At 47.6% G+C, this 20,447-nt stretch overlaps 2 protein-coding genes across 2 annotated transcripts in view; both read left to right on the top strand.

Annotated features, from left to right (window-relative positions):
• The window catches only part of ITGB3 (integrin subunit beta 3), a 113,439-nt gene that overhangs the window by 56,013 nt on the left and 36,979 nt on the right, over positions 1–20,447 (top strand). The window lies entirely within an intron of this gene.
• LOC148595704 (zona pellucida-binding protein 2-like) lies at positions 13,157–18,736 on the top strand. Its single transcript, XM_088519925.1, has 9 exons — positions 13,157–13,175; positions 15,438–15,545; positions 15,985–16,089; positions 16,545–16,688; positions 16,866–17,078; positions 17,271–17,371; positions 17,620–17,791; positions 18,059–18,238; positions 18,648–18,736. The coding sequence occupies exons 1-9, from the start codon at positions 13,157–13,159 to the stop codon at positions 18,734–18,736; spliced, it is 1,131 nt and encodes a 376-aa protein (XP_088376051.1).

Raw genomic sequence — 20,447 nt, 5'->3', positions numbered from 1 at the left:
TGCCAGGACAGCACATGTTAGCAATGCAAGACATGATGCTCCAGCAGAGCCAAATTCCTCATGTGGCATCTCTATCCATTAGGAAAAAATAACCCCTCAAATCCAACGGGGAGAGGGAAACGTGGATGTTCAGGTACCTCCTGACCATGGTTGACCAGCAACTATCGAATGCTGGAAAAGTGTCTTTCACCCTGTCCCCTTTCTTTATATTGGATAGCACATCATTTTCTTTATGCTTCCCCTGCCAACATAATTCCTACAAAATTCGACCTTTCAGAGCAGCACTGAATAGCAGAGTGGGGAGATGGAGCATGTGGACAACATCTAGACCTAGAAGGGGCATCAGCAAAGCAGGGAGGCGGCTGCAGGCGACAGGCACTGTGTAGGGAAAGGAGCCAAACAGGAGGCATACGGGGAGCTGGAGGTGACATCTGATGGAAACTCCCCCTAGGTTTGCAACCAGCTGGGATTTTCTCCAGCGCCTCCTGCCTCCCTGGCTGGCCCTGGGTTAACAAATCAGGTTTTGCAGGTTCATTAGCATGCAAAGAGCATCTCCACGAGCTCACGCCTGCTTTGCAGCATGCTCCAGTGGGAGCAAGGCTTGTCCACCTGCTAAATCATGTTAATTGTTAATGTTAAGGCATCGTGTTAATTGAATCCCCAGTGCCTGGGGATGCTCAAGCCCACGGTTAGCACTGTGTGAGAGCAAACGCTCTGTGCAGCGAACGCAGGGCTTTGCTCTCACAAGAGAAGGTGCTGCAAACCTCATCCGTATCCCTCGGACTCAGCCACAGGGTTTGTCCTTTGGAAATCACAGTAGAAAGTTCTTCAGGCTGGGGAAGACACCATCGCCACCACGAAAGGGGGTAAGGTTGTGTCAGCTTATCTCCACCTGCAAGAAAAGCAGGATCTTGGCAATCAATTTCTCTGTCAAAAATGTGCATCCGTGCATATCCATCTCCTCTGAATTTCAGGGGTACTGAAGATGATCTGTGCCGTGAGGATACAAGCAGAGAGGAGGAGAGAGAAAATGACCTTGTCACTCAGCCCATGATGGGTTCAGCAGGGGACCGGGTGACAGCTCTGCTGACAGCCAGGAGAAATTGCCACCGCAGACACTTGTCCTGTTGTTTGCACAGTCACAGCACAACGTTTGTTTTCAGGTTGGCTTTTTTTCCTCCCTTCCCTCATGCAGCTGTATGCCAAGGATGCTAAGGTACCATTGTTCCTAAAACAGAGAGGATCAGCAGAGCCCTGGGACACCCGAACACATCCCAGCTCAGTCTTCTACACAACGGCAGCAGGTCCAGGAGGTTTGCTTTGCCTCTATGTATTGTCTCTGGTACCAGTGTGATTTGCTGCATATAGTCAATAAGTTAATTACTCTCATAATAACCTCGTCTACCTCGTTTGAGGCCTGTTATCCTGTTTTCATTAAGGCTACAAAAAGCCTACCAGCTGCTAGCAAATGGGAGTACATTGGAATCCATTCTGCAAGTGTAAGCAGAGAAATGAAGAACTCCCAAAGGTTATCAAAGGCTCTTTGGCAGTAAATACTGTCCTATAATCCATAGTGTAAGGTTACATAGCCCACATCCAGTGTTGTCTCCATTTCTGCTCTTCTGCTGGAGTAAGCAACCAGTGAACAGAAGCGTTTTTGGAAGAATTGTTCCAAAATATCTTGCTAGACTCTAGATATGTTTGCAGAGCCATATGTGAATGTTCTCTGAACACCTGTCTTGGCTTTTTCCCCAATACCCTGGGTATTTGGATGGAAACAGATTTCAACACCACGGGGTTTGCCTATGAGAAGGTCTCCAGTTCTCAGCTCCAAAACCTGCCGTGTGCACCTGCAGATCTCCTGCACTTTTCCATCTTGTCCTTCTGGTCATTAGGAACTTGCTGCATGCAGGTTAGAGAACCCACTGTTCCCAGCAGCTGCTTTCCTTGACCCACTGGGTTTTCCAGTCTCTTGTTTTATGCATTGAGAAGAGTTATTCTGATCTGCATAAGGCTTAATCTCACACTAGGGCTGTTCTCATCACTGCTCTGGCCCTGTTAGTGCCCGAAAAGGTACATTAAAATGTCTCTTGCAAGCAGAGATGGCCAAGAATGTACTTCCCACAAGTGTCCTGAAACTGCCTTAATGTGATCTGGAAGGGCTGAAAGCAGCATTGAGGGGGTTTCCTAGGATAAAAATAACTAAAACCTTTCTCCTCATCCACGTGGAGTCTCTGACATGCTGGGGCAGAGCCTGGACCTCCTTGATCACTCTCATGCATATTCCTCCTTGCAATGTGTTTCGCTGGTACCTGGATGCTGGTAGCATCACCTAGACCAGAATGAGCCATCTGGCCATGGCTGGGACGTCCCCTGGTGCCAGTAGCTCTGTTAAACCAGTCCTGCCTGGAGATGCCTCCCTGCAGCCTTTCCTGCTCCCTCTTTTACTATTGATCTCGGACCCTGTGTAACCTCTGTGCTCTTCCTAGCTTTTCTCACATTGGTTTCATGCCACAGCATCTCCCTCGGGCTCCTTCACTATTTTGCATGTGGTCTGCATCATTTCAGCTTTTTGCTCTGCCCTCTGCACCCAGGAAGGGTGGAGAATCCATGAGTGGGGATGGGATCAGGCTCCCACTGTTCCCACCTGCAGCTGCAGAAAAGGGGCCGACTAGGAGGCAGTGGAGAAGCACAGCAGCTAACAGAGTATTTGCTACAGCATGTCCCTGTGATGAATCTCTGCAAGCAATTCTGCAATCAGCACCACTTTTTATGCCATAAAGCTATGTTTTATTTACTTGCCTTGGCAATAAAGTCTGGAGGTTGTTCAGTGGCAAGAGCCCTGTCTCGTTAAAGCTGCAGCACTCACCTTTAATTAATCTTTTGTGTGTTTTGCTCTGTGCACTCCTTTAAAGTTGCCTCCTTGGATTTGCAGCTGCAGTAAATCAGGGTTTCACAGGTGATATCACCAGTGAAGAGCTGATTTACATTAGCTAAGGATCCGTCCCACCCTATGCATTTGTCTTACTGGCACAAAACACAAAAACTTAGAACTCCGATAGGAGCGATTATCAAATCAGAGCAATTCACTATGTAACAAGGCAATTTTTGTGATGCTTGTCACGAATGGACACTTCTAACAAGCACAGAGTTGCAATGTCCTTGAGGACACTGAGGACAGCAGCTCAACCCTGAGGAGCTCCTGCTCCTCTCCGATTGCAGAGGTGTCTGCAGTCACATGCAGCAAGGGAGGAGTTATTTAACAGCAACATATCAATTCATCACTTTTCACTAAAAAACATACACACAAAGTACCTCTTCAGTAATGAATCAGTTGATGCAATCAGGTCCTCCTAAATAATTCTTTGATCATAAACCTTCATCTCGAACTCCTGCCTCTGCATCGCTGGAGGATGATTAGTCTGAGTGGCCCAACGCTCACAGGAACAACTCGCATGAAGAGCCACTGTTTGCAGCTTGCTGCTCTCCAGCCTCCAACGCAACCACAGAGCATCTGCAAAGCAGAGCTCATTGGAAATGCTGCAGGAGGAAGCTTGGCACAATCCTGTGCAGCCCTGGAGCGCGGCAGGGAGAGCCCCAGGAACAGCCATGAGCTGCTTGGTGAGGAGTGTCCCCAGGGAAGAGCTGAGAAATTAGGAATGCAGTAACCACCGCAATCTCCACGCACACGTAGGCACTAACACTGGTCACTCATACGCATGACGGTGGTTTATAAGCTCTCTGTATCCTCCAGGCTTCAGTTTCTCAGTGTTAGCAGATCTACTCTTCTCTCACCAACAGTTCAGCCTTTTTGAGTGGTTCTGGACCTGGTCCATGCATCCCACACCTTGTACATGAGCATCTATGGGGTACCCTCAGGTCCTCCACTGCCCATCAGCCTGTGCTCTGCGTGTCTCACTGCTGCAGAGGCTCTTCTTGTGCTGCCCAGAAGTTCACGGGAAGGGAATTGAGCTCCAGCAAGCTCATTTCATGCAAGTTAGAAGATGTTTGCAGTTAACAATAATTTTCTGTCGCTGTTGGTTCAGATGGGATCGAATCAAGAACCTCATCCCATTACCCACCCTTACCATCTCAGACTGAGGTCAGAAATTATCAACGATATGAGGGCTAAAGGTCCTGTACTTCAGCATGTCCCTATCTGAGGTAGCCCAGAGGCTTGACAGTGCCAGATCGTCTATCCCTCCCGTTCTCCCAGCTCCAAGTGAGATTTTAAGTCGGACCCAGGTCCTGTTATGAGGTTACAAAATTAGTATTTTCATCCTTTGGGTGTCTTATGCAACAGAGGAGCATGAATGCACATCTATCCTTCTCCCTGCCCCTACTAATATCACCTAAGGGGTTCTCAGGAGGTTTTCGACAGATTGCCAATCCTGACAGTACAAGCAGGTTGCCTGGGGATAGCCTTTTGCTGCCTCCTAAATTGAAGATGATTCAATTATTTACTGGAAGTGGTTACAAAAATGTACTGAAAATGACTTGAGATTAGGTGAGGTTTTCTTCAGTAATGAGGGTTATCTTTCTCTGCCTCTATTGACTCCCCAGTGACGAATAAATACAAAGTTTAAGGAAATTTTTGGATTTTCTTATTCCTGCTTCAGCTTGTAACGATTTCAGCTCCATGGAGGCAGGAAATGTGAGCAGCAGCTGCATCATGGTGGCTCTCAGTCCCGCTCATGGGCAACTCTCCTACCCTTCCAGTAGCCGACTCAGCCGTGACCTCTTTGCCAAGGAACTTCACGGTGCCCTTGTGGAGCAGGTAATGTTTCTTGGGACATCGACTTCTCAGGATTTTAAAGGATTTTTTTTCCCTCTACATGGAACGGTGGCAATGGAGACCAGCTGGTTATGAGATCCCAGCCGAGGAGAACCCAGATGCTCTGCTGCTCCATGCCTAGTAGTGCGGGGTGGAAGGGCAATCTCCAGTGTAAATTTTCAGCTGAAGGTTATTTAAACTTTCCTGGCAAACAACATACATTGCAAATCCTCCAAGGAGGGAATCTGTTTCTGCCGCTGTTCTCTCAGAGGAAAATATCTCCAGGCAAGCTTGCCTCCATCCCACTGAAAACTGGCGGCGTTGCCTGTCTTGCCATCCTCTGGGTGTCTAAAAGCTAAAAATACCCTGTTCACAAACAATCTGCCATTCATTGGCCCACGGCAACAGGCCTGACGGGTGCTCATGAGCTTCAACAATTTAAATGAGTGCAGGCTCCACCAAAAAAGTGGGATTTCAGATGTCTCAGTGTGCTGTGCTGCAAAACTCCCCTGCTGTGGGCAGGGAAGGGCTTTCAAACCATCTGGGGAGCTAATGCCGAGTGAACGAATGTCGCTCAGGATAAGGGGTGCACTGGTAAATGGCTGGTTTTGAATTCTCTTATGCTCTGCAGGTTTGGTTTGCTTCTGCTCCTCACCCCCGAGGGACAGCTCTGCTGCATGCACATTTCAGTGAGCACAGCCTTGCAGGGGAAAGTCTCACCTTAAGCAAAGTGAGAGTGATCCATGGATTTCAAGGGCACTTCATTTTGTTGACACTGCCAGAGGAAACTGGACTCTCTAACACCTGGTATATCCCCATCTTAGCTGGGTACACCATTTTGCTACAGGTAGAACAGAATTGCACATGGAAGGACACATAGTCCATCACAAAACCAGTCCGCCTTTATGTGTCCATTTAAACAGGTGAATCCCATCCTACTTCACCCCCTCAAGCCCCCCCACTGGCAGTTGCCCACTGGGATTTTTCCTTCTCATGAGAAAAAAGGAGCTTTTTAAGTCCATGCTGGACATAAAAGAAACAACTGCAGAAGCCAACAGACAGTAACTGGTTAATGATGGCCTGATACCACTTTCCTTGTCATGGTCATTCCTGTTGTCACACACTTCATACACTAACAGCTACTGACAACAGAGGAAGTCAAAGTTCATGAATCACTATATCTAGGCTGACTTTTACCTTATTAGCAGATATAAAATGCTTAGAATATCTGAAAATCTTTAGGGAGTCCATCTGCCCCTACCCTTGTCAGCTCTGCCTGCACCGATACATTTCATAGCACCCAGGGAGCAGTCATAGAGGAAGAGGATTAAAACATCATAGTGGAATGAGCCACGCACGAGAGCCAGCACATCAAGAATCTGTTGTCATGCAATTGTCCTTGAAAGAACTAGTCAGGTACTAGAGAGAAATGGATCTGTAACTACTGTTATGAATATAAGTGCTTTGGTTCCAGGCATTGTCATTTAGACAATTTAGTTGTCACAGATGATGAAGAGGTGACTTGAATACAGTGGATAACTATCTTCAGAGGTGAAAATATCAGATTTTGAAAAGCTTTTTCATCCAGCAGAGAAAGGCATAGCAAGATATCAAATGGCTGGAAGATAAGATAGACTCGCTGACAACAGCAGGAGTTTTAAGAGTTTAGCCACTGGGACTTTGACTACACAAGTCTTGGACTCATCACCTTTTGCTATTGTCAAATCAAAACCTTATGTCAGGGGACAAGTTGACATTCTCTGGTCTGTGTTCATCACCGAGTCGATTAGAAAAACCAACGATCCCTTGTAAGCTTTAGTACCTAGGAGCATCTCTGTGAGTTGATTCTTGTCATCTGAAAACTTGCCATAAAATATAACAGAAATACCCTGATTCTGAAGAATCTCTGTAGTTGCTCTACACTTCACAATAAAGGCAACACCACTGTTTCTTTTATTATAAGCCTGCCATGTACTCATATGGTCCCAGACATCCTTATCAGAAGCATGTAAGAAAAGCCCTGATGTCCACACTGCCACTGTGGAGGTCCACCTCAGCCCATCCTCTGATATGGCCCTCACGTTCATCGTCTTTGGCAGAAATATCTTGAGGTTTGAGTAGGAAGAGTCTGGAAACCAGAATGCATTTGACTTGGTATCTTGGCTCATTTTTCTGCTCTGTTTTGCTTTGACTCAGTGAACAATTCCATCTGGCTTTTCTAAACAGAAGTCTTACTCACCTTGCACTTTATGCTTTCCTGGGGATCAGTAATAAACACCCCTTCAGTTGATAATTAAATAGCAAGGAAAATTAGCAGCAGCCTGGCTTTGAGCTCAGAGCCAGTAAATCCCCAAGAAATATCAGGCCTCACGTAGGTTTCGGCTAACCTGCTGAGACTGATCCACATGCCTCCCTTCTCCCTCTTTATCTCTTTAAGGGTAGTGCTGCTTCTTGCTGTAAGATGTCCCACTCAGAATAGACTATAGACTCAAGCCACAGTGAAATCCTTCTCAAATTGCTCGGAGGCCCCTTCCCAGCTGCCCCTGCCAGGATGCACGTGATTGACTCCAGCCCAGGGGCTCCTCAGGAAGTCTCTTATTTCCTGGTTTTCCACTGGGTAATGCTTCTCTCTCTAAACTGAAGCTCTCCTCAGGACTGGATGGCTCCTCCATGAATTTCTCATCTCAAGGAGACATTTGGCAAAGTTTAAAAACATTCAACTATTTAGTATCAGTACCTTGAGGTGAAAATCTCGTTTTCTGCTTCAAAAGATGTTTCACACTAAAGCCTAATAATGGTGAAATAACATAAATATTCAGAGGCAAAAAATGGTCTAGTTCAAAGTGAGGCATCATGAATCACTGAGGTGTTTGGCCTGGTTTGTTTTTTTCCTCCAGTTTTAGAAAAATTCTGGTTTCTCACCCCAATTTGGAGTGTGAACACACTTTGAACATTGAAATTGGGTGCTGAAAGTGCTGGTCATCTTCCAACATTTCCTGGAGTTGGTCTACTGCTCTAATGCTCCATGATTTCTGACTCTGGTACATTGTTTTACTGTACCGTTAAACAGCTGGGGAATTCCAGCAGGTCCCAAGACTTCTCACAGAACAACAACAACATATTACAACATATAAATAACATATATAACATAACAATAATAAACATGAGTGATTTAAAGTCTCCATTCTCAGAGGCAACAAACTGACACATTTCAGATTTGCGGCAGGACCCCGAGTTTTGGTTTCAGTTATCGACACAGTGGAAGGAGCTTAAAGCCAAGCATGGTGAAAACAGGAGGTGGAGGGAGTCACGGGGAGCTGTAGCAAGGCAAACACAGCTGGCTTTGCAATGACACAGCTTCAGGGAGATAATTGCAAACTAGTAATATCTATGGGGGCCAAGGAAGGGGAGAAATATTCATGGTGGAACAGAGTTCAAAGACACTGAGGCTGAGCTGGTTCTGTGAAAACAGAGGTGGGAAGATCCAGGCTGAACAGCAGGGAAAGGCATTAGCCTGTGAAATTAGTCTCCTGGGTATGGAGGAGATACAAACTCAGTCACTCAGGAGATACAAACTCAGTCACTGGGGATACCCACAATTATGCTGAAGAAAATTTAAGAATTCCCACCAGGGAGAAATCAGGCACCAACTGAGACACATCTTTCCTCCCTCTCCACCTCTGCATTTTGCTGGCTCTGTTTTATTTTTTTCTTGGTAGAAGTACAGATGTCAGTAAAAAAAATATTGGCTCCAAGACAGGGATATTGCAGGGTGACTGCAGCCAGCTCCAGCACCAACTGTGTGAGGACAAATAAAACAGTTTTGCTCTACTTAGTATTCACCCTTCCCTGGCACCAGGGCACCCCACAAGACGTTTTCAAGGGAATGGATAACAAAGAGAAGAAAAAGAAATATAGAGATTCCCAGAACAACTTGGCAACATGCCAGTGGGGAGTCAGGGAATAAAACAAAAGCATTTCCCCAAGCAGCTTGAGGATTAAAGGCCTCCCAGATAAGGACACTATCAGCTAAAATGCCTCAGTAGCTGCCCTGGTGTGGGCAGCAGGAAGGCTGGCAACTGCTGGACACTTCCAGATGTGAAAAACCTTCCTCGAAAGAGAGTCTCAGCACCCAGAAATTAGAGCCCATGCATCTTCACCTGATGTATCTGCAGGGAGCAGCAGGTGCCCTTTGCTTTCCCCCACAGCTTCCTTTCAGAAGGATCAGCACAGGATGTATTTTTATATCCACCCGACAGGGAGGGGAGCTGAGATGTAAAAAACTTTAAGTGACTTGAGTGGGCTGGCCAAGGGAGTCGCGAGCACAGCAGATTCAAGACACGCTTCCCATGCTCCAAGCAAAGAAGCCAGACTATTGATCCCACATCCCACCCATTTTACCAACCACTTCATTTTTGTTTTGTCTCTATTTATTTTTAGTTTCCAGAGAAAGGCTAAATTACCCTTAATTACAATTCAGATTAGAATAACTATGGCTTCTTCAGCCATCAGCACAGGGGAAACCAGCTGGCAGGGAAAGGTGCTTTCAGACACATCCAGGGGTTCAGATTGCCTTTCTTACCATGTTCCAGCATACTTGGACATCAGGGTGAGACCAAGTGGGGAGAAATTTCCATCCCAAAAGAGCAATTGTTCTCCAAAAAAGGTATAAAGCAGCTGGGGGAGAGCCATAAAATGACCATTTAGCCCTAACTGCAACTTGCCAGCAATTTGCTGGAGTGCACAGTGACTCAGAAATAAGAAAGTAAGGGGAAAAACTCCTCCAAAGGGGGATGTATCCTTCTTTGTAAGTAAACTGAAAGCTCCATGGTATTAGCTAGTACTGAGAGCAAAAACTTCAGAGAAAATATGCCTGATACCAATCCCTCCAACTGATACCACTTAAAAGAGAGAGGTATAAACCCTATGTGTAAATCAATAAATAGCCAGGCAAATCCACTCTGAAAATCCCCCGCATACTGTTATTTTCCAGCATCAAGTGATGTTTCAAGCTGCCACTTTTTCCGGAGGGCTGAAAGGCTGTGGCCCACAGCAAGGGAACGTGTTTGACTTGTGGAGTTCATGTGCTAGGAGACAGAAGTGTGGTAATTCTTCAGCCTGAATGGGTAATATGGAGCTCATAGGACCCTGTGGGCACAAAGTCCACCTGCTCCCTCTTCTCTGGTTTATTTGTCCCTTATGCTCCTTGTGCCAGACGTGCCAGACCCCAGGAACACGGGCCAAAATTTAACCACAATGTTCTAGTCATGCTGGTGTCTCCTAAGAGGTTTCCTCCCAAATGGTGTAACGTAATTACTACATCAAGGATTCATCACAGGTGTGGCCAAGGGAGTTCTCATTAAGGGCCACTCCAATACTGGAGTCCAATCTGCTCTTGTATCTTGGTGAGAGTTTCATTTGGCAGAAGACAGGAGTCTGAAAACTGATTTCACCCAGCGAAATATGGCTCAGTGAGAAAGCTTCATTCCTTTGCACTTGGCACACAGTCATTTGCAGTCATCATAAAGCTAATGCAGTGAGGAATGAAAGATTTTCTTTGAAGATCGGGGAACAACTTTATTGTGCCTTGGGTGCTCCAGATGCTGGGACTGGCTGCTGACGCGCTTTCCCCTGCATCTGGGGCCATGGACCCTTCTGACCACCTAAGTTTCCTCAGAGCCAAAGCCTGGGAATGGCTCAGGACACCCAGCCCTGCTTGGTGCAGCGCTCCCATGAAGAAGAACGATCCTTTAGGAGGTGATGACACAAGCCAGTAGCTGGGACCATCTCCTGTCTGCTTCAAGGGCAAAGCAAAGCCCTTAATCTGACACACAGCATCAGCATCACCTGCATCTCACAGGCAAGGAGGGAGACAGATTGCTTGATAATTAGCCCCACCTGGGTTAATTATTGCCTAATAATTAGCCCCAACTCTGAGACCATGATCCTATCAGAGGAGCTAGAGTTCCAGATCAACCAGAGGGGCAGCTCCAGATTTCTTGGCCTTTGGTGGTGCTGGAGCATGAGCAGGATTCAAACACAGGGGGTCACTTGGAGTCTCCCAATGAGCACAGTACTGAGATATTTTGGATATTCACTTGTCTCCATAAGCGTTGGTGAAATCCTGCTATCCTTCTGAACCAGTGGGACTTGTGGTAAGCTTGGAAGACAACTGGACAACGGCATGAGTGATCTCCACCTCTAAGAAGCTCACCCTTCTCTGTGACCCTAACCTTTCAACAAAATATGCCCAATGTGCACTGTGAAACTGTTCTAACGTGGTATAAACCAGCACTGTTCTGCAAGTCAAGGAAGGAATTCAGGTATGTGCTACCCTCTGCTGTCCTCCTCCTGCTATTTCTCCTTCTCTCCCTCCTCCTCCTTGCCCTCTGTCCCTTGCTAGCGAGGCATCATTTTTCTTCACACAAGAAGATGCAATACTTGTCCAGGTATGGCAGCACTAACATGATTCATCTTATTTAAGTAGAGTAGACATTCCCTGTATCTTGGTGGGGCAGGAGGCTACTTATCAGCAGATAAGACAGAGCAGGTGGTGACTGTTCCTTAACCAGGGACAACCTGGAACTCCTCATTAAAACCAGAATGGTTTATACATGTTGTGAAGTTGGCAGGAAAACCCAAGGTCCATGTCTGCTGAAGTGAACTGTCTTCATTATAATACTTAAAAATCACGCCCATAGGTTGAACAGACTCTTGCCCAGGTGAAGACCCTTCCCCTGAATATGTGTAACTGTGGAAATGTTGAGTGAGCAATATTATAATTCTATGTAAATTCCTAACCAATCAATGCAAGAGGCATTGTGAAGTTGCCTCTGTGAAGTTGCAGAGTGTGTAAATGAGGTTTGGAAAGTTGTGAGTATGTGCTCCATTTGTGGGAAACCACTGAGCACCGGCCTTGTGCAACTCCCCAGTAAATGAACAAATGTCTCTGAGTGTGTGAGTCTTGGCTCATTGACTCGTGATCTTAAACTTGTGCCATCCCTCCCACCACATTTCTCACATCTACCTAAAAGTCCCCATAAGAGAGCTGGATTCTGACCTGCAAAGTGCTGAAAATCCTTCTGCAAGTCACTGAAAACTGCCTGACATGATTAGGGTTAATCTGAGGTGTTATCAATACTGCTCCTGCCTTTATTAACAACCCTTGACCCCTCAAAGGATAAACAAGACAGGAGATAAGCACCAGCTTTGTTCCTTGGATGCCCATGTTGAATATTTGTCAATGCAGACATTATTTATCACAGGAAGAAAAACCAGGCATAATTCCTTCCTAATGAGCCATATTCAGCTGACTCCAGATAGGATCTGAAGTGTGGAGTCCCTTTCTCTGACATGAGCTGTTCAGCACGGTTGCTGAGCTGTGCTTCCCTAGGGAAGCTCTGTGCTGCTGCCTGTCCTTGGGCTCTGGGTTTCACAGGGAATTTGAGCAAACCTGTCTTCAGCAGTGCTACCTCATCCTTTGGAGTGCCTGCAGTAATCTGGATCACTTTCTCAAGCACAAAGCACTTATGAAGCAGAAAGTAGATGGATTGCCATTGCTGCTATGTGTCTTGGTCTCAGATGGGGAGCCCCATGTGCAAGGTGCTGTAGAAGGTGAATAAGTGGTTTATTTATTTATTTTTTCCTTGAATCAGGCCTAAAAGGAACCTATAGTCTGATGCAGCCTGGACAATAGAAACCCAGCAGCCATTCTGGGATGCTTCATGATCTCTAGAGATCCAGTTCTGGCTTCTGTAGGCCCTCAAGAGCTACTGAAAGGCAAGTTTTTGTGCTGCACAATGAAGAGGGATCATGATTCATATCCTAGTCCTGCAGTTAAATTCTCTGGATGTCCCTGGGGCAAGAGGATCCCTATGAGACCTGGACACCCTTTTGTTAAATGTTGTAGATGGTACCTGTCAACAACACAGCTTCACACAGGGCAAAGGTCCTTTTTTTTTTTTTTTTTTTTTTTTTTTTTTTTTTTTTTTTTTTTTTTTTTTTTTTTTAAAGAGAGAGAGAGAAGAAGGGGGGAGACAACCTAAAAAATCATGGATGTTTTTCCTCAGCTTTCTGAATCCTACCAGCCTTCATGGGGTGTGTAGTGGGTGCTAGGTTCCTTGACTCAGAACTATAACCCCCACGTGTGCCCATGCAGCAGTAGAGCTTCAGGGTCTTGGTTTTGGAGTACAGACTTCATGTGAGGTTAAACTTGGATACTTCTGTCTTATGAACCTGGATTTAAATGCACCCCAGCCTTAGATTTAACTGATCTTTTGGAGATTCAGTTCCCATGAGTTGAGCAATGCCAGTTCTAGAGGTCTGATGCAGATGGTGAGATCCTGTGGGATCTGCCAGCTAGGGACAGAGCAGGTAGGGGGAATGGTGCTGCAGACAGAAGGTGGGTCTGATGCTTGTCCATCAACGGCTATTGCTGCCATTCACATAATGAAAAATAACATGTCACCGTCCTGATATAAAATGCCCGCAAATCCAGAATCCCTCACTCTCGGCCACTGAGGACTGCAGAAATTACTGCAACTCGCCTATATCAATTCTCATTTATAAATAGAGTGCACATACAAATGTAACTTGCATCACCCTTTTGGAGGGAGGGGAAAAAGGTCAATATCCAGCCAGAACAGCACAGTGAATGATATTTCCATGTACTCACTGAAGCAGTTGTTGTGTTCTTTCCAAGATAAGCAAATGAATAACAAATGTTAGAAGACAGTGAGAAACTGAATCTGTATTCATGACATTCTATTATGGATGACCCAGGCGCAGCTTCATGCTTGAAGCTGAGTTTTGCATTTCAAGCAGGGAGCCAATTATTTTGCTATGTAAGAAGGGCACCCCTTCTCCTTCAGCTGCCATACACATTTGCTAACTGTTACACGCATCTTTGAGGGCTCATAAACAAATCTCTTAATTAGGTGCATTAGGCATTAAAATGAACACAAAAAAATAGCAATTTTCAGAAATGTCACCCTGTCTCAGATTATATATACTTTTAGCCAAGTTTTAGCCAAGTTTCTCTAGCCTGTATTTCAGTCTTGAGAAACGAGATACATGGCGTCATTCTGGGTGTGGGCCTCACTGGCTTCTTGCCCTCCTCAGAGTAGTTTTTTAACACCAGTTTGACAGAATAGAGAGGAGCTCAAAGATACTACCAAGCTCCCCTATGTTCAGTGAGAAGAGGTGATTGGAGAGAAAAGATACAGCTGAGTCATGACCTAACCTTTACTAGACATCAGAGAACACAAAGCCCCCATATTGTAAATCTAAAGGAAACTCTTTGATTTGTTCTGCTGCTCACACAAATTATGAGATTTTCTCCCAAGTGGTTTCAAGCCCAGACATTGTTTATTTATGCTAAAACTGTCAGAGGGACTTGAGATCTGGGGCGTAGGGGAATTTTTTTCTTCTTCTTTTTAAAGAAACACTGAAGATTCATTCATCCCATTATTCATCCCAGCAAAGCCTTCCTTGTAGGCACAGCCTTAAAAGGAACATCCTCCCGAGACACTTGCTCAGCCTGCCTCTTCTTTTGGCTTTCAGTGGGAGGATGATGAGGCTGCGCTCAGTAGAGATGGCTCCCACCTCCATTACTGCCCACAACCATGGGCCTGAGATATTTAAGCCTTTTTCCTAAGCTTTCCTCATGATTTCTCTGTTCTGGGAGGACAGGAAGGGGCGACTGCCTACCACTGTCATTATTTCCCCCCTAAATAATTATCTATCCTTATTCCTGTCTTTAAATTGTCAGGTGTTTCATATTTCTGTTGCCTTCTAAGTGAGGTGGTGTGCTCAAGAGCTCCTGCTCCTGAGCTATGTTGTGAGCTCACTCTCAGTCTAAGCCCTCGGGGATTTTTCTGCCTCTTGCTACTGCAGGGTCTCCACCAAAAAGTCTTGCAAAAAGTCTCCTCCCTGACCTCTCTTGATCAAGTCCCTGCAAACTCACTTCCCTTTTACTACAATGTCTCTTAACTGTGTTATGTCCTACCCAGTGATGACCCCAGGTGAAGGACCATGTTTCCCATGTGGATCAGGCTGAGCAAAGGTGATCAAGGCCAGCAGATGCAAGGCTGGAGGGCCTGTAGACCATCACAAAGGTGGTAAGAGGTGGAAGCCAAAGACATTCCTCATTGCCGTGGCAACCCAGAGCTCCACAGCACACCAGAGGAAACAGGATGCTCTGTGCTCCATGCATCTGGTTGGACTTCAGGGGACCTGGGGTGTTGGAGACCCTGGCCATCCTGACCTTTGTGTTTTGCAGCTGCTCAGGTAAAAGACCAGCATGGAGGTCAACATATTCTGCTTGGAGGGTCAATAGAAGGCCTTGCTGAGCACCCTCTGGGCTGCTGGAGCATCGGTGACATGAGCCACTCCACACACCGTGTGGAGTCAAGAGAGGTGGGAAACATGGCCTGGCTTGGCTCTTCGATCTCCTCAGGCAGAGAACAGGTCAGACAAAACATTGCTGCCAGGCAGGCCCTCATCAGCTCACGCTGCTCCCTCAACGGGGCAGAACAAGTCCCTTATTGTGTCACCCCCCAGCTTAGTCTTTGAAGACCTCCTGTGTTGGCTATTTTGTCTAGAGCAGGTTGTCCCCATATTGCTGACACTGAATCTGAAAGGTGCCACTCTGCTTCCTTCCTAGGACAGCCAGGTCATCCTTCTGGAGACAGCTTCCCATGGAGTAGAACAGAGGAAATACCAGCAAGAGACTTACAGGAGCCAAACGGATCCAGCTGGGAACACCAAGGGGGTGAGAAAAGATGCGCAAGTCTCCCTTGCAGGGCTGGCCTGTGCTATCCTAGCTCCTGAACTAGGGAGTTTCCCCATTCAGCCAGCGTCTAGGGCTTGCTGGAGGGAGCACTGCCCATAACCCAACAGATCGCACGGAGGACCCAGCTTCCCAATCCGGTCACAGTCCACACAAGCGCAGATAGTCTAGTCTGGCACTCTGTGGTCTCCACCATCTCCCCTTACCATGGCATCAGTGTTTGCTGTCTACTCCTACAGCTCCTGGCTTTTTCTCTATTCTTTCCTCCAAACCCATATACAGGTTGGTCCTGAGCCCAGTCAGACTCCACATAGGATCCCAGCCTGCCCCACTCTCTCCCTAACCTTTCCCTCTCCTCAGTTCCAGGCCTATTTTTCAAAGTTTTTGAACTGTGCTCACCTCTTGTCTCTCTCTGGCTTAGGCCATATCTTCATCCACGCGGAGAGCAGCTTGTTTTCACTGCCATGCAGCCCCACGAGGATGGAGGTGCCCAATCCCACCTACCACTGGGTCCACGACAAGGAAGGTAAGGGGCCAGCTCCTTGGAATCATCCAAGAAAGGTGCAGGTCTGTCAGCAGACAGCCCTTGCTGTGGGGCTGGGTGAGGAGTACACAGGGTCTGGGGTTTGGAAAGATTATGTGTGTTGGGGTGTGTTGAACCCCAAACGGGAGATGGGGTTAGGGAGCAATACTGCATGGGATAATATTTACCCGATTTTCTGATCTGACAAGGGCTGAGAAGTTTTATTAAGAAAGTTTCCAAGTTTTTGAATGGTCCTTTTGGCAGACGGGAAAATCTCTGGCAGAGGGGGGCAGGGCAGAGATTTTTTTTTTTTCCCCTACCCTTTAATGACTTTTCAGAGAAGGAAGATCAGCTCTGGGAGTCTTTGTAGAGCACTGAGCAGATAGGGTCTGGGCTAGCTCAGCACAGGGCAGCCAGTTCCTGGAGTTCATCCTTAACCCTTCTGCTTCCTGCTCCAGACTACGGGAATCTCAAAGTCAGTGAACAAGGACATCTCCTCTTCAAAGAGTTCCAAGCAGGTGAAAGTGGAAACTACTCCTGCACCATCTCCTACATGGAACGCGGGCTCTCCAAGTCCCAAACGTTTCACTACAGTGTGCTTGGTGAGTCCGACTCTGTGTGAACAAGCAGGAGGGCAAATCCAGTGGGGACTGAGAGGATGGATAGGTCAAGGCACGAGGGGAGCAGCAGGGCCATGTTCTGCTCTCTGGATGGGGGAATTCTCTGCTACTCTTGCTGAAGGGGAAGAACCAGATACCTCTTAGGATTTTGTTCCACAGGCTACCACGTACTTGGAGGCCTGGAGACCGTGTTGCTCTTCCAGAGCAAGCGCTGCGAGGAAAAGTGGACCAAGAAGTTCCTGTGGATTTTGCAAGACAGCCTGAACCAGCTGGCAGTCAAGCAGCACTGCAAATTCCAGCTCATGGGATTCTCCTGCTTCCCCACGCTGAATGAGCCTTTGCACAAGGTTTTTGTTGAAGTCCAGCTACAAGGTAGAGCTACAGGCAGTAGCACCATGGAAGAGGAATGATGGAGGCAGGAGGAGCAGTGAGAACCGTTTGGGCATTGAGCTTGTGCTCTGAGAGGGAGAAGGGCAATAGGATAGGGCTGAAGCAGCAATGGTGAAAATTAGGGGCTCATGGAAGTTAGGGGCATCAAAAGGCTCATCAATCTCCATTCTCCAGTGTCCTTCTTTGGGCCCCACTGGGATGAGCGCTGTGTCTCCCAGGACCAGGAGAAGGTTGTAAACTGCTACCACAGAGTAATCCAGCAGAACATCTGGCAGGTGAGCCCTGGGGGCAGCAAGCTCCCAAAGGAGGGAACAGGGCACAGGATATCTGTGTCCATGTGGGCATCTGCACATGGCAGGGAGCACTGTACTCACAGCCGGGCAGCCTGGGCATCCTCAGCAGTACTGGCATGAGGAAAAGGACAATTCACTTGTTCTGTCTCCCTGTGGTCTTAACTCCCCTCCAGGGTCCTAGCATTGCACAGCAGACATCTGTGCACCTTCGCCTGTTCTACCCTGCCCAGGTCCAGCTTGTCATGAACGAGTTCTTTAAAGAGCACAAGTTCTTTCACGTCTCCGGAGCTGATATCCCCCACGTCATTTTTACCAACAATTTTGTCGGCTTCCTGGAGACCCAGCACTGCAATGGGGGCTACGGACAGACCAAGCAGATGCAAAGATGCCTCGACTGCTGCAGTGAGCCAGGAACATACAGGCATTTTGCCCCCCTCTGCTTTTCCTCCCTGCTTGTCTCTTCCTCTTACCTGCCCGGCCCTGTTTTGGGGTCCCTTCAGCAGTCCTTGCTGCCCTCCCCATGCATGCCCAGCTTAGACAACATGGTGCATGGGTAATTCTGAGCCCTGAGTGTCAGGGCTCAATTTTCCTGACTCTTGATTGAATAGGCTCTTTTTAAGAAGCCAGTGCTCTTGCTCAGAATGGCTTTTCTATGTGTCTTCTCCTCAGTTGTATGTCCACCAGGAACGTTCAGCCCTCCTAAGGACAACCAATGCTCCCCATGCCCTGTTGGAACCTACAGCCTGATGTACGGCATGGCATGGTGCACTTCATGCAAGGAAGGTCTGGTCACCAGGACCGCAGGCACCAGCTCCATGGAGGACTGTGTGGAAGGAGAGGATAAACAGGGTATGCAGATCATCTGCTGTGGCATTGAGGGGCTCTGGCCTGAGTGTGAACGCTAAGTAGGACCCTGGAAGAGCTTCCCCAAAAACATCATATGCATATGCTGGCTATGGCAACTTCTACAGCCCTTGAGGACACTCTCTCATCACTGTCCTTGAAGAGATCACAGCTTCCTCTGTTCTCTACAGGACAAACCCTGGTCTTGCAACCTCAGGCCAGTGCTGAGGAATCTGATCACTCTCTCAATGTTAGTGTCCTTTAGTGCCTTGAGCCCTCACACCCTCATTGCCAGGTGTAATGCAGGCCCTGGACCTACCACCCCTGTCTAGCTCTAGGGCTGGAGAACATCAGCACAAGGGCTTGTAGCAGTGAACTCTTCTAAGAAACTCCCCATTCATTTCTCTCTCCTCAGATGCCTCCACTGTGAGCAGGATCCCAGTCCTGACTCTCAGCATTGCGATACCACTACTAGTCATCATCATCATCCTTCTCATCCTGTGAGTCTAGGAAGGCTTGGACGACTTCTCCCTTGAATGGGGGACTTCCAGGGCAGTTTGTTGGTACTGGGTCCCCAGTTCTGCATAAGGAACCGCACTCCTTGCAAAAGGAGACCCTGAGCCCAACACTGACACTGGCAGGAGGGGTCGTGCCAGAGCAGGGGTGCAGCACATTGGTGGGGGATAACCCTTGGCAATAGTCTGTGTAGCCATATGGGGCTATGATCCTGGGAACCTTGGCCGTGACAGCTGGGGCTGGGTAGCTTCTGACCTCTGGTGCTGCTTCCCAGCACTCTGTTCCTGGTTTTTACTAGGGGTTTTTGTCTCTCTATTCCAGCTATTATTGCTATTGGACCCGACAAGAGCGCCAAATGTCATCTCCAAAAGGTTGCAAGGGAATACAGATCACCAAGATGCTGGAGAGGATGAAAAAATTATTTAGATTCTCTAAGAGCCCCCATGATGGACCTGCTGCTGTAACTGCCAATGCCACCAATTCCCTGGACCCCCGTGCATCTCGGAAGGCTGATACAGAGCAAAAGCATGAAGTCCCCTCTCTTAGAACAACCCCTAATTTGTCTGATGTGCCCAAGAAGACATTTCCTGTGACATTAGTGTCAGACATTAGGGACACGTTCTGAGAGCTCCACAGCCGTGAAGGGAGAGCACCTCTCCAGCCACCACTGTCTGCTTTGTGGGTGTCCCTAACCAACCCCACACTTGCTGAAGGATCCGGCAATGACGGAGAGGGACACCCGTCTCCACCACCTCTCAGTTTTCCTTCCCAAACAGCTCTGACTTCCTTTTTCTGTAAAGACTGGCCTCTATTTGTATCTCTGCAACTATGGAAGCAACAAACACAGAGGGACTTGGGAGTTATGCAGAGAGAACCCATCATACTGGTTGAACCAACTGTTTCTCTGTAAGTCATGGAAGGCATCTTTCCCCAAGCAGGAGTCAGTCTTGCATTAAAGAAAAACTCAGTTTGCTTCTGATGGTACATTTTTTTATATACATCCCTGAAAAAACAGCCCCTAGACAGAGCTTAAGTCAGAGCATTTGCTGGGCTCAAGCTGATAGAATAGGGCAAGAGAAAGCGCCCCATCAAATCTCTTCGTCTTCAGAGCCAGGCTTTGCAATGGGAGGAATGCTGGGTTCTGGAAAGGATTCCCACCTTTGTAGCCTCAAAAAGGGATTTATCATCTTCACCTTAAATTCTTTTGAGCTCGGCAGCTGCTGGAAAGCCAGGAGAGGGCAGCAGCGCAGTGCGATCTGCACAGCCCTAGCAGAGCTGTCTGGTCTGGCCAGTGGGTGCTTCCCTGCAGACTTGAGCAGAGACGGGCTCCAGATCCCAAATCCAAGACAAGGGGCCGGCTCTGCTGCCTGGAGGGCAGGAAGCACATTTGGAGCAGTGCATTGGGTCTGGTCAGATACTGTGTTTGCTTGGGCAGTCTCAGAAGCGCTATGCAGTCTGAAAACTTCACTAGCAGAAAGCATGGGCTGGGCCTGTTTGCTGAGGTTCAGAGGAGAAAATGGCTTGCAGAGGAGAAGGTCCAGCAATGGCCAGTCAAGGAAAAGGAGCTACGCCAGAGGAGATGGAGGAGAAGAGGCAGAGAAGGGGTCAGGTCTATGTGAAGCTTAAGGCTGGGGGAGATGGTTGGAAGCATATTCAGGTGGAAAACCACAGCCACAAAGGTCATGCCCACCCCCTGGCC

This window comes from Tinamus guttatus, unplaced genomic scaffold, assembly GCF_059628265.1.
Source record: "Tinamus guttatus ecotype Peru unplaced genomic scaffold, ASM5962826v1 Tinamus_guttatus_pri_ptg000075l, whole genome shotgun sequence".
In the NCBI taxonomy this organism is placed as follows: domain Eukaryota; kingdom Metazoa; phylum Chordata; class Aves; order Tinamiformes; family Tinamidae; genus Tinamus; species Tinamus guttatus.
Note: the sequence above shows the minus strand (reverse complement) of the source record. Positions and strands in the feature narration are given on the sequence as shown.

What these genes read in the sequence shown, in the direction of transcription:
- LOC148595704 (XM_088519925.1), top strand. An exon ending in TCCAGCAGAACATCTGGCAG is followed by an intron (nt 17,372 to 17,619) that starts GTGAGCCCTGGG and finishes TACCCTGCCCAG; the next exon opens with GTCCAGCTTGTCATGAACGA. An exon ending in AAGATGCCTCGACTGCTGCA is followed by an intron (nt 17,792 to 18,058) that starts GTGAGCCAGGAA and finishes TCTTCTCCTCAG; the next exon opens with TTGTATGTCCACCAGGAACG.